General features: G+C 40.3%; 1 protein-coding gene across 7 annotated transcripts in view; it reads right to left on the minus strand.

Moving 5' to 3' along the window:
* Positions 1-12,708, minus strand: part of COL12A1 (collagen type XII alpha 1 chain) — a 145,920-nt gene that overhangs the window by 85,438 nt on the left and 47,774 nt on the right. For 6 of the 7 annotated variants that reach the window (XM_007426960.3, XM_007426961.3, XM_007426962.3 and 3 more), the window contains one exon: positions 1,840-2,109. The exons of the other annotated variant lie outside the window; for it this stretch is intronic. In XM_007426960.3, the coding sequence (XP_007427022.2) occupies positions 1,840-2,109 (270 nt within the window). The remainder of the gene's footprint in view (positions 1-1,839; positions 2,110-12,708) is intronic. 7 annotated transcript variants of the gene reach the window in all.

Consider the following 12,708-nt stretch of genomic DNA (forward strand, 5'->3'; position numbering starts at 1 on the left):
CCTTACAACAGAAGCCAGCTAACCAGAACAGCACATTGTAGTTTCATCAAAAACATGGGCAAGCTTCAGCCACATCAAAGATTGAGGTTAATCTAATCATGGAAATATTAATCAGAGCTGCTCTAACCCACTTAACTTCCACTTCTAGTTTCAAAGATTTAAAAGATATTTAATGGGTAGGAAGTATAAATTAAATCAGGATTAAACTACATTTTGAAGGTGCATCTTAATTTTAAAATGTGCAACCTTTCTTCCTTTATTTTGAATGTTACATCTATCTCTTCAATTATCTCTAAAAATACTCCTTTTTAGTTATAACAATTTGAAATCTTTAAATTATAGGATATTAGTGATTCTTTCTTGTTCCACTTGCTATGCCACATTTATATTAAACTGCTGGAAAAGATAACCTAGATTTATGAAAGCTTAATATCACAATATGCAGCTGACCCTCAACTCTATGTCTCCTTTCCATCTCATCCCAATGAAGCTGTAGAAGTCCTCAATCATTAGCAAAATTTGGCAAAAAAGTGTCTCTTGTCTAGGTGAGACTGATACACTAACTAAACTGGTCCCTACAGGGCCAACTTAGTTACATCATGCCTATGGGTATTTCCATACTGTCACCATTTGCACTCCCTAAACCCCGAGCAACTATTTTAAACTACTCCCACAATTGTCTCCACTGCCACTAATCTCATGCTGAGAGCCCTCCATGAGTTGATCAGTCCTTTCTCAAGCTAACTATTGGAACAGCACAGAAATCATAACCCATGCCCCCTATTTATTGTTACTTCATATTCTGCCCATATGGTAAGCAGAACAACTGGAGCAGTCACTGAAGATCTACCATGCTGTTCCTCTGCTCTACTGAAAAAACAAGTGGCATCTCTGAGGTTTAAGCTCCACTGGGAGGGAAAATAATCTAAGAGCAGAAAGAAGGTGAATTTTGTCACCAACGGGAAATGCGCTGCCCCAAAGTTCCAATATTTAGACTGTAAAACTGTCTTGGCAGCATCTCCCTTTGTACATAGCAGAGCCAGAAGTTAACTGTCTCTGTAGCCCAAAGAAGACAACAGGATGTGATCACAAATGTGCACAGCCAATCCAAAGCATCTCTCCTGCATGGACAGATGCTGGATTACTCCACAACATTGTCTTTGTAGACTGCTTAGAACCAACCATTGGTTCAGAATGCTCAGAGAGCAATAGGAATTCTTTATTGGAAATACGTAACAGCCACACTTGAAAACTGCTTCTTTTTATATTTGCTTATATATCACAAAGCAAAAGAGAGAGATATACACACATATACATACACAGGTACAGTACATATATATTTTTCCAGCCACAATTTAAAGTGTTGATGGAAAGTTTTAAATTCCTTACATGGTTAGGACCAGGATACTTGAGGAATTGCCGTTTCTTGAAATCCTCTTTGATAACCCTCTTGCTTAATAAAAAACTTCAGAATTATACTCTGTAGAGCCTAAGCTCTAGAATTCTCAGGGAATTCACTTCTTAGTACCTTTCCACAAACTGATAAACACTTTTCTTTTTAGAAAGGTGTATGTACTATGAATTTGCGAATTTACTAGATAAGGTTTTGCTTGTTTTTTGAGTATTGCTTTTCAATAATTTACTGTTATGTTCTGCTGCTTTCTGCTGCTATTTCATGGTTTTAGTTGTCCTAGTGTAAGGATAGTTTTTAATTTATTCATTTATTATTTTTTTAAACTACCTTAAGCATTCTAGAGGAATTGCAAGATATCAGTATTCTAAATAAAGACTGAATTAACCACACTTTGAATGCTTTTTTATGTTCTGTATTTTATCTACCTTCAGTTGTAGCTTGTCCCTCTAGAGGTGGTCCTTCTCCACTTCTGTAGGAAGCCAAGACCGAAATCTTGTACTTAGTTTCAGGCTGAAGGTTTTCTAAGTCAGTATTTACTACATCTCCAGGAACTGTTGTTTCCCCAGACTGGTCATCATAAAGGGATTTCCATCGAATTTTATAATTCTGAACTGGTCCTGGAGCTGCTGTCCATGAGACTCCAATTGAAGTATCAGTTATGTCTCTAGTAATGAGGTCACGAGGAGAACCACGCTCTTTATGAAAGGGACAAAAATGAGAATTGTTGTGGTCAATCAATAAATACTCCAATAAAATTGGAACAGAAAAAAAATTAATGGCCATGAAATGAAATAAAAGCATCTTGGTGGCTTCATAGATACATCAATGTAATTTCCTTGGTAACAATATGGATGAAATTTGGAGGATTCCACACACCTCAAAAACTATTCAGAAAAGTAATTTGGACCTCACACAAATACAGCACCTTTCTCTATTCATTAAAGCACATAATCCTTTTTTCAGGCTTTCATACAAATTTAAAGAAAGGTGTTTCTGCTTTAATAATCAAAACATCAAAGAAGCCTGAAAAAAGTCCTGACACTTCAATGAATAGCAGAAAAGTCCTGTGATTCAGCTCACAAAAGGTACAAAGTACTTCTGAATCATTTTCAAACTATGTACAGCCACAGTAATTAATCACTGCCTTTTTACAGAGTCAAACTTCCCAGTCAAAGCTACCACCCTAGTGTTTAGTTTTTCCAAGACTACATGAAGGTTGGCTAGGTGCAACTATAATACAACTTAGCTATATATTATGCAGTTCCATTTTAAGTATATTCCTTGAAAAGGTTTGCTTGTAAAATCTTGTAGCAATCACAGATATTCTAATATCAGCAATTGGGGTTCTGAAAATAAGAGTGCAAACTGTAGGAAATCTGTAATTATTATATTAACTAAATATTCTTCAATAATCTATAAATAACCTTATGATCTCATGAGTGTTGTCCATGGGTAAAGGGGGAGGTATGCCAAAATTTGCATGAGGATGTCATCATGCAAATGCCACAACTTACATACTTGAATCTGTCATCGAAATGCAAGGATGTAAAGGTAACATTTATGCAATTACTGTATGTCACCATGCACAGGTTGTCATTTTGGCACCATTGTGTTTTCCTGTGGATGCTGCTAGATTTTATTTGATGATTTGCACACAAACTTTAGAACCAACATACATCAGAGATTTAAAGATAATATTGTATAGTAAGGTTATATGCATTACACCCTCAAAAAGGATACAATGAAATTCATAGCAATATTTGATATCAGATTGACCCACTATATCTGAAAGTTTTAAATTCTGTCTGTTATACCCTGAAATCCCACTGAATTGGTTGTTAAATGAAGGTTTAAGTCTGAAACTGAATCTCAGGAAAATATTTTCCTGGAAGACTGAAAGAGTCTAGATTTCAAAAGTAACTTCCATCAGATTTTTTTAATACTATAAAGCTTTTGCTTTCAAATGTGGCTTTTTAATTCAAATAAAAGAACATGAATGCAATCCAAATGGAAGCAAATATGGAAAAAATGGCTTGATAGAATGTGCCAATGTCTTATAATAAAAGACCTTTCTTTCCATATTCTGATGTAATACAAACATATAAACCACTTTATATTGGCTACTTTACTTTGAAACCCTTCCACAGAATGATTTTAATACTAAACTGTCCTCAGATTCTACAAATTTTGAACTATTAACTCTGGAAGGGAATTCTGCATAACAGTATTGCAGTACTACAGTACTGTTATACAGTAGTATAACATTATCCTGCAAAAATAAGTTAATAGTTTAAAACAATACTAAAGTAAGAACTGTACTACTAGGTAACCAGAGAAAGTAATTTATTGACAATAAAGTATAACCCATGCCCATTATTCTCCCCACCCACACTCCCTCGTAATTTTTTTTGTTAAAAGAATAGTATTTTGGATTTTTCAAGCAATCCACAAAGTAGAAAATTCTGGCCTCGTAGTTGAGAATTATGGACTTTTTTTTACTAAGATACACACACACACACAACCACACACACACACACAAACATCTTTACAAGTCAGGTAAAATATTATGAATAAAATATTGAACAAGCCCTTGACCCCAAACAGGTTTTATATGGAAATATTGCTCTCAATTTCTGAGTAAATACAATGAGACACAGTGATTTCAGCTTCAGCGTAGAAAATAAGAGAGTGTACTATATATTTACTCCAACTTCATAAAAGCAACTTCTCTGCACAGGTCATTTTGCAAAAAACAGGCCAAATGGTTAAGACAAGACATTAAAGCTCAGAGAAATGGTGAGATGTGCCATGGGTCTGAGTCAAAGATATGTTAGAACTTGGCAGTTTGACTATAGGTATGTTCCAAGCACTGAATGCATACATTGTTCTGAAGAAGTTCCAGTGGCTCATGGATTAGTTTTGCACATATGCAGATCATTACATGAGTCTCTACTCTAAATACTCTAGCCTGCTAAGTTAGGAAATAAGAGGAACATGGCTTTCACAGCTGTGCTGCTTACTTTTCAGAGCAGTCTTCCCTAAATTGGTGGCTTCATGATTTTATTATATCCTTTATTATAGGAGTTGAAGTCCAACTCTTCTGGAAGACTCTACACTGGAGAAGTTGGCTATTTCACAATTTATCACTTAGGATACTATTGGGTTGGCTACCTTCCAATGTACAATCTAGGATGATTCACAAATCTTGCATGCATTTTGCTTCTAAAAGCTAAGACGGAATAGCACATCAGGCAATCAAGTATTCAAAAAACAATGAAGTTGGAAGTGGAATTGTGTATCAGTCCTACCAATAGAACATTATTGTCTACTGCACCTGTGCCTAGTTTAAGAGTTGCTAAGTAGACTATGTGACACACAATGCTCTGCTTTATAATACTGGAGTGGACAACCCCTATCATCCATCTGTGCCCTCCAAAAGTATATCTTTAGCAACAAAATAGCTCAGTTTCAGCAACTGAGGATCCCAGGAACAGCCTCCAAGGTGGCTGTATGAGAACAAATGTTGGTTGTACTCCCGCATTCTTGAGTTTTATATGTCTATTTTATTTATGTTTTTTAGATTGTTATGGAGTTTTTAATTATTTATTTATTTGTCAAATTGTCAAATTTATATGGCCACCCTTCTCACAAACAAGTGACTCTGGGAGGCATACAACAAAGCTAAAAAGCAATTGATATATACAAAACAATTGGTATTATTATAATTATTAAAAACTTTAAGACTATAAAAAACAAAGCTAAAAGAAAAAAATATATTGGGCAAAGAGCAGATGTTAATAACAATGGAGTCACCTTAATGTTTCACCAGTCCCGTGGGGTCCCCAGGCCTGATGGCACAATCAGGTTTTGAGGGACTTCCAGAACATTAAAAGGGATGAATCCATCCTCACTTCAGGGGGGAGGATATTCCATAAAGCAGGCACCTTGGCAGAAAAGGCCCACCACCTAGGACCCACGAGATGTAGCTCCCTAGTCGACAGAACCCATAGCATACCCTTTTTTAGCCCTGGTGGGATGGGCAGATATAATCGGGGAGAGGTGGTCCCTCAGATAACCCAGTTCCATACCAAAGGTCAACACCAGCACCTTGAATTGGACCTGTAAACAGACTGGTAACCAATACAGCTCGCGGAGCAGAGGTGTAACAAGTGTTCTTCTCAAAACACACATAACTGCCTGTGCCACTACATTTTGCAGCAGCTGGAGCTTGATACTCTTCAAGGGCAGCCCCATGTACAGTGCATTACAGTAGTCCAATCGGAAGGTCACTAGGGCATGACTGACCATGAGTAGAGCCCCTTGATCTAGGAACAGGTGCAATTGGTGCACAATATGAAGTTGTGCAAAGGCCCTCCTAGCCATGACTGCTACCTGCTCTTTGAGCAGGAGTCGTGAGTCTAGGAGGACCCCTAGATTACACACAAGGTCTGTTTGGGGCAGTGCCACCCCATCCAGCACCAAAGATGGCATAGTCCTAGAACTGGTGGGCCCCAAAACTCAAAGCCACTCAGTCTTGCCAGGGTTCAGTTGAAGCCTGTTGTTCCCCATCCAGACCCTCACAGCCTCCAAGCACTGGGATAAGATATCCACAGCAACACTTAATTCGCCAGGAGCAGAGATGTATAATTGGATATCATCAGTACAGTGATGATACCTCACCTCATGGCAACAGATGAGCTCACCCAGCAGCCTCAGACAGATGTCGAATAGGAGCAGAGAGAGCACCAACCCTGCAGCACCCCATACACTAGGGGCCAAGGGTGGAATCTCTCCCCCCAATCACCACCAACTGGAATCAACCCTGAAGAAAGGAGGCAAACCAGCACAACATTGTGCCACCCACCCTCCAGAAGTCAATCCAGAAGGATACCATGGTCAATGGTATCAAAAGCTGCCAAGAAGTCAAGTAGGGCAAGATGGATGCACAAGCCCCATCCCACCCACACCAGAGATCATCCAAAAGCATGACCAGTGCCATTTCTGTCCCATACCTGGGTCTGAATCCTGACTGAAAAGGACAATCTGCTTCAGCCAAGGTCCTCTGAAGCTGCTATGCAACTACCTTCTCAATCACCTTCCCCAAAAAGGGGAGGTTAAATATTGGATGAAAATTGTCCAGTATAGTGGGGTCCAGCAATAGCTTCTTAAGGAGGAGGTGAACCAAGACCTCCTTAAAAGGTGAAGGAACAATCCCTTCATTCAAAGAAGTATTCACCACCGCTAAAACCCACTCACATGACACTTCCTGGGCCACTTTAACAAGCCAGGAGGGGCATGGATCTAAAGAGCTGATGGCTGAGCTCACAACCTTAAATATCCTGTCCACCTCATCAGGCCCAACAGGTTAAACTGTTCCCAGATAATCAGGCAAGACTCTTCCCCATCTCCTCCAGACCTGCAACAAGAACAGCATCCAATTGTGAGCAAAATTGAGTGACTTTATCTGACAGATGCTGATAAAGCCCTGCAAGGGGTTCTCTGAGCCCCCTCTACCCAAGAGGGCATGTGTCACCTGAAACAGGGCCACAGGACAGCTATCCACAGATGCAATAAGGGCAGAGAAGTACTGACACTTCACCGCCCTTACTACCACAAGGTAGTCCTTAATAATGGTTCTAACTCATGTTCGGTCGAGTCCCCTGTAGAATGCCTGCGATGCTCCTCTCTCATTTCATCTCCCTTAATTCCTCCATGAACCATGGGAAGTGATGGGGTCCACAAGAGGGGAGGGGTCACCCAGGCACAATCTGATCCAAAGCCTCAGCTGTACTCTTATTCCAAGTGGTGACCAAAGCTTCAGATGGACTATGCAGCAGACCAGCAGGACCAACCCCCAGCTCCCTCTAAAACCCATCCAGGTCCATCATTTGTCAGGGGTGGACTGATCTAATGGGTCCAGTCTCCGTGCAGTGGGTGGTGGTCTCAGAGAATCCCATGGTAATCAGGGCATGATCTGACCATGACAAGGGGGACACCAAAAGCTCCCCCAATTTCAGATCACATAACCACTGCTCTGACATGAACACCAGATCTGGTGTGTGACCACTGTCCCATGTCAGGCTCTGGATGACCTGGAATAGGCCTATGGCTGTCATGATGGCCATGAACTCCTGCGTGGCCTCAGAACCCACTCCCAGAGAAGGCAAATTGAAGTCCCCCAAGACCATAAGTCTGGGGAACTCCATTGCCAACCCCGAGATGGAGTCAAGGAGCTCAGGCAGGGAGGTTGCTATGCAGCAGGGAGGCTGGTACAACAGCAACAGGCCCAACTGATCCCTAGAGTCCAACTTAATGAATAGGGTCTCACATTCAGTGACCTGTGGTGCAGCGCCTCTGAAAGCCATAAGCAATTCCTGGATGACAAGCACCACACCTCTACTCCTACCCCAGGGTCTTGGTTGATGCCATATCCAAAACCTAGCTTGGCATATCTCCGAAAGGCCACCACCCCCTTCCGGGCCCAGCCAGGTTTTGGTGATACATGCCAGGTCAGCCCTCTCATCAATGATTAAATTGCAAATGAGAGAGGCCTTATTACAGGCTGACCTGGCATTCAGAAGTAGCAACCAAAAGCCAGGGCCTCTGAAGTTCTGCTGACTGGGTACAGGGGCTGAGACCAAGGAGCTGGAGTGTGAAACCAGTATGAGGCATTGGTCTCACATTCCCCAAGAATGGCCTGCTCCCCATCTCCCACCATATCTTCTCATGCCCATCACTACTGTAATACTTTGGTCGCCACCAGGCCTATAGGTGCAGCAAGTGTAACAAATGAGGCTGGTGTAGACCAGCAGCAAACAGCAAGCAGCTAAACAGCAAACACTACAAGTGCAGCCAATGTGGCATGGTCAAGCAGCAGGCACAGCCCGTCCTCCAGCTCCTCTAGCCTCCTCCAGCCTCCAAGACAGCTCAAGTAGGTCTAACTCAGATCCAAACCAACCAAGTCCAACATCAGTCTAGGTAGGTGCCAATCAGAATATACTATTCAATCATAAAACTCAAAGGACAATCCATCCATGCCTCCAGATCTGCCATCTGGAAGTTCTGAGCGCAAGTCAAAACTTTTGTTATATTGTATGCCACCTAGAGCCATGTTTTTGTGATGGGTGTCTATATAAATATGCTAAATAAATGTGATTGCAAAATTGCACAACTCTTGCAAAAGGGGCAATTTGGCATCACCCTTTCAATGACATCTGGAAGATCACAATCTCAAATTATAGTTCCTCTATTCTAAAGCATTGCCTATTCCTTCTATTACATCTTTTTTTCTTCCTTTCTCTGGTCAACACTTCATTCTATCCAATGGTAGAATCTGCCCAGGCACTAAGGTAAAGAAACTGTTTGTGGTATGTTGTAAAAGCCTAATTTCATTGTTATATGAATACTTATATATCACTATGCAAAAGCCTTTGATTGTGTGGATCACAACAAACTGTGGCAAATTCTTAAAGAGATGGGAGTACCAGACCATCTTACCTGCCTCCTAAGAAATCTGCATGCGGGCCAAGAAGCAACAGTTAGAACCGGTCATGGAACAACCGATTGGTTCAAAATAGGGAAAGGAGTATGACAAGGCTGTATACTGTCACCCTGCTTATTTAACCTATATGCAGAGTACATCATGAGAAATGCCAGGCTGGAAGAATCACAAGCCGGAATTAAGATTGCAGGGAGAAACATCAACAACCTCAGATATACAGATGATATCACCCTAATGGCAGAAAGTGAAGAAGAACTAAAGAGCCTCTTGATGAGGGTGAAAGAGGAGAGTGCGAAAGCTGGCTTCAAACTCAACATTAAAAAAACTAAGATCATGGCATCTGGACCCATCAATTCCTGGCAAATAGAAGGGGTAGAAATGGAAGCAGTCACAGACTTCATTTATTTGGGCTCCAAGATCACCGCAGATGGAGACTGCAGCCATGAAATTAAAAGACGCTTGCTCCTTGGGAGGAAAGCTATGGCAAACCTAGATAGCATATTAAAATGCAGAGACATCACCTTGCCGACAAAGATCTGCATAGTCAAAGCTATGGTTTTTCCAGTAGTAATGTATGGCTGTGAGAGCTGGACCATAAAGAAGGCTGAGCGCCAAAGAATTGATGCCTTTGAACTGTGGTGCTGGAGAAGACTCTTAAGAGTCCCCTGGACTGCTAGGAGGTCAAACCAGACAATCTTAAAGGAAATCAACCCTGATTGCTCATTGGAAAGATTGATAATGAAGCTCAAGCTCAGATACTTTGGTCACCTAATGAGAAGAGAGGACTCCTTGGAAAAGACCCTGATGCTAGGAAAGATTGAAGGCAAAAGGAGAAGAGGACAGCAGAGGATGAGATGGTTAGACAGCATCACTGAAGCAATGAGCATGAAACTGAGCAAACTCAGGGAGGCAGTGAAGGACAGGAAGGCCTGGCGCGATATGGTTCACGGGGTCACGAACAGTTGGACACGACTTAATGACTGAACAATAACAACAAATGAGTACTTCCAAAATATCATTTCACATCTATTGTTTCCATCATATTGACTCAAACACAGTAACTTCACTTAAAAAGGGGTCATTTAAATCTGGGAGTCTTCCTGGACTCATAACTCCTGCTTGAAGAGCAGGTGGCAGCTGTAGCCAGGAAGGCTGTTGCACAACTTCATCTGGTAGACCAGCTGCACCCTCTCCTAGATCAGGGGGCCCTTCAGACAGTCACTCATGCCCTGGTCACCTTACTGCAATGTGCTTTACATGGGGCTACCCTTGAAGACCACCTGGAAGCATTAACTGGTCCAGAATGCAGCGGCATGGGCAGTTATGGGCATGCCTCAGTATTCCCATGTAACACTCCTGGTTCTTAAGCTGCATTGATTGTCAGTTTGCTTCCAGGTGCAATTCAAGATGCTGATTGTTACCTATAAAGCCCTACATGGCACAGATCCTGGTTACTTGAGGGACTGCCTATCTCCCATTGTATCTACCTGGACAATTTGATTTTGCATGGTTGGCGTGCTCCAGTTTCCTTCAGTTAAACAATGCCATCTATCAGGATCCTGGAAGTGTGCTTTCTCTGTAGCAGCACCTGCCCTCTGCAATGAGGTTCTCCCTGAGATCGGGATGGTCCCCACCCTATTGTTTACAAGGGCCTTGAAGACCTGACTGTTCACCCAGGTCTTTGGTGAGGGAAAGTGAAGACCCTTTGCTTTATTCTTGTCCAGTTTGTTTTTCTTGCCACTTTTATTTTTCAAATAATAACAATAACAATAGCAGTAATAATAATAATTTATTAAATGTATACGCTGCCCAATTCCCAGCAACTCTGGGCAGTTAACTGTTAATTGTATTTCTCTTGTTTTAATTGTTGTGAGCCACCCAGAGTCATTGGCATACAAATTTGTGGCATATAAATTAGATAGATGACGGATAGATAGACAGATGATAAGAGAGAGAGAGAGAGAGAGAGAGAGAGAGAGAGAGATTTCCTATCTATTCTTGGCTCTTTTCACCTTATTTGTAGGACTGTAGTTGCCTCAGAAAGAGAGTTGTGAACAAATTTAACAACTAATGTTCACTAGAACTAAATCACTCTTGGGAACATAAGGAAATCATAGATTTCCCTTATCTATTTTCAGCAAAAATTATCTAAGATCAACATCTTATTCAGCTAATTTCCAATGATTATTTAACAAATTATATGTGAAATAACCGGAAGCATCTCAGAGCAAACTTACCTATTAAACTCATTAGCTTTTTGATCACCTTAGAGTTGAAATAAATTATATGTGCTGACAATTTTCAATATAAAAAACTAATAAAATAATTACTCTTCCCCTATAAGAAGCATAACAGGCAGTAGTTAAATATTCATAGGGTTTGGCAACCAAGCATCTTTGAGAATTTCACATATTTCATGGATTGGGAGAAAACAAATGTGGAAACACTAACTGTAGAAGGCTTAGAAGTCACAGAAAGTAAGAAATTCACCACTATATTTCCAGGCTTACTTTCAGTATGCAAACCAACATGCTAGTGAAAAAAAGTCCCATTAAATATAGTGAGACTTCTGAACAAACTTTCCAGTTCCAGGGTTTAAAATTTTGAGAGTATGTTGTGGGGACTCTGACAAATGATGGACTTGGGATTGGTGTAGCTGACACTGAAAATATAGGAAGTAATAAAAGGGATGAACTCTAGCTTCCCATGATGCTCTCTACAACTCCATCCTTCTTTTCTTTTCTTTTTTTTAGAAGGAAGGCACATTCCCCCACCAAAAGGCATTAGACTGCGGCTACGTGCCAGCTATATTTTGTAACCTATTTATGCAGCCAGTATAGATCCCAGGACAGATTTTTCTAATAAAGTCAAAGGTTGGTACTTTGCTTCACAGTCTGCCAGCTTCTATTTTTGTAATTAAAATAATATTTTTTAAAAATTAAGTCAAGGTTGGTTGGTAACTGCCACATAAAATATCCCGAGATACATTCATGCCTATCCTTGGTTCAACGATTAGAACAAATTCAAAGCTGCCATGGGGTAAACACTATTCCATTACTGTATAATATTCTAGCAACTGTGTAATATGCTTTTCTTTTTAAAAAATATTTAGAAGCTGGTTACTGTTTTTTTGTGCAGTGCATCACTTCCTCTATGTTGATTTATTTTTTCCTAGAAACATGACTTTCCCATAGAATAGACAAGGAACACAATTGTTTCACAACTGGCAACTATCTCTTGAAAATGTCAGTATCAGAAAATGAAAAAAACTTATAATTTAAATAATGCATGAGACAGTAAATCTTCAAGGCAGAAACAGAAACTCTTTGTATGGTAAGCAATTTGCAACTCAAAATGTTCTCATGTTATGCTAAAACCTTCATTGTAAGGAAATGTCACTTGCAGTACTACTGACTCAATCTGTGGGAGGTCCTCTATTTTTTAAATATTTTTAAGTTAACTATGGAACATCAGAAAAGACCTAATATTTCTTCTGCTGTTTGAAAGCATTTCAGTAAAAATGTAAAAAGCCATTACTTAATGAAAAAGGAGAGGTATTTGGTTACGATTGGTTATACATTCTGTTTTATGTCAAATATGTTTTCTTGACAAAAGTATCTATAATTAAAATTGCAATCTTTGAAACTGCTCTCGAATTCTCAAAATTTTCCCTACACTAGTTGGAATTAAGACTCTGACACCAGATCTCCCTTCCTGCTTATGCTACTGGTTTTGAAGGTTGGCATTTCCTGATGTCAGAAAAGCTAAGAAAAAGAGCATGGGAGAAGGTGGG

Source organism: Python bivittatus, unplaced genomic scaffold, assembly GCF_059951505.1.
Source record: "Python bivittatus isolate LINGU-HERP-01145 unplaced genomic scaffold, Pbiv_v1 ctg000020_np1212, whole genome shotgun sequence".
In the NCBI taxonomy this organism is placed as follows: Eukaryota; Metazoa; Chordata; class Lepidosauria; order Squamata; family Pythonidae; genus Python; species Python bivittatus.